Raw genomic sequence first — 2852 nt, forward strand, 5'->3', positions numbered from 1 at the left:
AATATTGAAACTGAGCATAAATGGTTTACTTACAGTTTTCCACCATAACTTAAATATTTTTATGTTGTAGAATTGTTTTATAGATTATAGTCTAGTTGAAAACAAATTAAAAAAAACAAATTTAAAAAAACTTATTTATCTTATATTTTGAAATCGTTTATAGCGTATATATTTGTATGTATATTGACATCTCAACAAGAAAAAAAAAAATTTCGTGTTGTTCCGAGATCAAGTACCAGTTTACAAAATTGAAATCGATCTTGTACAGATTGAAAACAGATATCGATCAAACATCTTGTGAAAACAAAAAATTACTATATATGTATTACCATATATCATTGTGTATGTAAAAAGAAGAATTCAAAAGAGCACTGCGTATCCATCTTTAAGAGCACTACATAGTTTCTTATATTTATTTGTTTTTTATTGCATAATGTTTCATATTTACTATTTTCTTAATTAATAACATACGAACGTCGATGTTATCAGTAAATCCGTCGATATATGAATTAAAACTTGGGACACTGATGAAGGTTGGAAGAGAACTGCACGCGATAGCAGAAAAAAATTCATCTGACCGCGTGAAGGTACTTCCTACTCTTTTACGTAAACTGAAAGAATGCCGTCTTGCGGGACGGCGAGAAAATTCACTTCCCCACTCCGCCTATATGAAATAAAGAGAGCAGTTGTGGAATAGAATGAGATAGACAAATCGAATCGTAGTCTTTTCTGTTTTTTAGCTCTACACGCATAGTATAAATTTTTTAACTTGTCTGTCACCGATCATGATATTTATTGTTAAACAATATGGAGGGGAGAACCTTTTCATTCTTGCGGAGCTTATTTATATCTGTTGCTAGAGCAGCTTTTATCAGTTTTAATCTTTTCTTTGCAGAAGGAAGAAATTGAAAAAGTTAAATCTTAGTTTAATTACAGTTTCATTGTTGTATTTTAAATAATTATGGCCGGTGAGTTCTGTATTTATCAAAGAAATTACTTCGTAACTAATAGACACGCACATATGTTTTAATTGTATATAAGTACTGTTATAAAATATTGTCATACTGTGCGCGATTTTGCAGATGTACAAGTGACAAAATGGATGTCGATGTCCTCGCCAACGCCAGTCGTGTTAATAGTGATCAGTTACCTATACGTAATCTGTTCAGTTGGTCCACGCTTTATGAAGAACAGAAACGCGTACTCGTTGAAAAAAGTTATGCAACTCTATAATATTTTTCAAGTTGCGTATAACATTTGGTTACTGTTTAACGTTATAAATTATACTAAACCGCTTAATGGTGTACTCAACTATTGTAGTTCCTTCGAAACCCTTTACAGTGATGTCGAAAAGGTAAAATTAGTTTAATCAATCAAAAAAAGAAACAAAAAAAAAAAAAAACAAAAAAAGAAAATAAATTCGATTTTTTCATTGCAGCCATTTGAAATATTGTGGTGGACGATTTTGCTAAAGTTAATAGATTTTTTTGACACCGTAGTGTTTGTACTTAGGAAAAACTATCGGCAGGTTTCAGTTTTACATTTATACCATCACATTAGCACGTTTCTCTTCATGTGGGTGGCTCTAAAATATTTCCCACATTCTTCTCAATTTCTTATCATTTCGATCAATACTACGGTGCACGTGTTAATGTACTCCTATTACTTTCTGACCACCTTTGGACCGAATGTGCAACGAATACTTCAACCATACAAGAAATTGCTCACTTTCATACAAATGGTAAGACACGAAGAATTGAATTTTTAATCGTCGGTTAAATAAACGTTACTCTTTTTAATAGGTACAGATTATGTTTATAACGTTGAACGGTATTCAAGGTTTACTATGTAACGACAGAAAAGTGTTACATTGGAGTGTTGTAACAATCATTAATGGATTAATAAACTTGTCGTTTTTCTTTAACTTTTTTAACAAGTCTTATAGGAAGTCAAAAACGGTATGATTTTTAATAATGTTTTGTGTAATAAAAGTCTGTATTTCATATAACAGAATCGTTGTCCAGTTTTTTCCTACTAATTAGGTTTCGGACGGTTTCACAAAGAATTGGTTTACAATTTTCTATCTTTTTTTTTTTTTGCATAAAATGACGAAGTAAAATATTTTTTAACCGATATAACACTCTTTTTGCTTTGAAAAACTTTCTAAAAACTCACCTTGTTTTTGGCGTTTCAAATCAAAATCTCTTTTTAGTAGATATTGTTTCAAAAAATTGTGATACGTCAAAATGTCGAACAATATAACAATCAAATCAAATCAATAAATCAATAAATGGCGTTAAAATAAAATTAAGTCAAATGGTCTTTTTCTCTAAAAAAAAGTATTATAAGTCTCGTATATGAAAGTGCTTTGGAAGCTTTGAGTGAATAGTTAAGACCCTTTACACTTTTTTTTTGTTAACACCGTGTGCGGTGTATGAACTCCGGATGTATCACAATCATCTGGAAGATGCTGCACACACACACACACACACACACACACATTTCGATCTCTTGTAAGACAGGTGGTGATATCTCACGAGTGCGCCTTAAGTGCTAATTTCGGGGGCGTTACATTTCCCATGTTTGACACGGCGAATCCTCGGGAGATTCCGTGCGTCCACGTCGACGTCTACGCGCGGCGACGGTGGCGTACATAATTCTGGATTTAGTGTCGCGTTAGGCCGTCTGAGTTTGAGGATTGTATTCCCCCGAGTGGCGCGAGATACCGTATGGCCGGCCGGTCGCGCAGCGTGATTTGTGGACGTCAATACAGAGAGGGGTTATGCGTGACGTATCTCACCGATCATAATTACATCCTGTTACTGGAGAGATTCTAGCGTCGGCAGTCCTTC

At 33.6% G+C, this 2852-nt stretch overlaps 1 protein-coding gene across 1 annotated transcript; it reads left to right on the forward strand.

The window, feature by feature from the left end:
• Positions 1-807: 807 nt before the first annotated feature.
• On the forward strand, positions 808-2011 carry LOC109852988 (elongation of very long chain fatty acids protein AAEL008004-like). Its single transcript, XM_020424667.1, has 4 exons — positions 808-968; positions 1083-1354; positions 1439-1741; positions 1803-2011. Exons 1-4 carry the CDS (start codon positions 962-964, stop codon positions 1962-1964), a joined length of 744 nt encoding a protein of 247 aa, XP_020280256.1. The 5' UTR covers positions 808-961; the 3' UTR covers positions 1965-2011.
• Positions 2012-2852: the final 841 nt, after the last annotated feature.

The sequence above is a fragment of the Pseudomyrmex gracilis genome, unplaced genomic scaffold (genome assembly GCF_002006095.1).
Source record: "Pseudomyrmex gracilis isolate BER0280 unplaced genomic scaffold, ASM200609v1 scaffold_41, whole genome shotgun sequence".
In the NCBI taxonomy this organism is placed as follows: Eukaryota; Metazoa; Arthropoda; class Insecta; order Hymenoptera; family Formicidae; genus Pseudomyrmex; species Pseudomyrmex gracilis.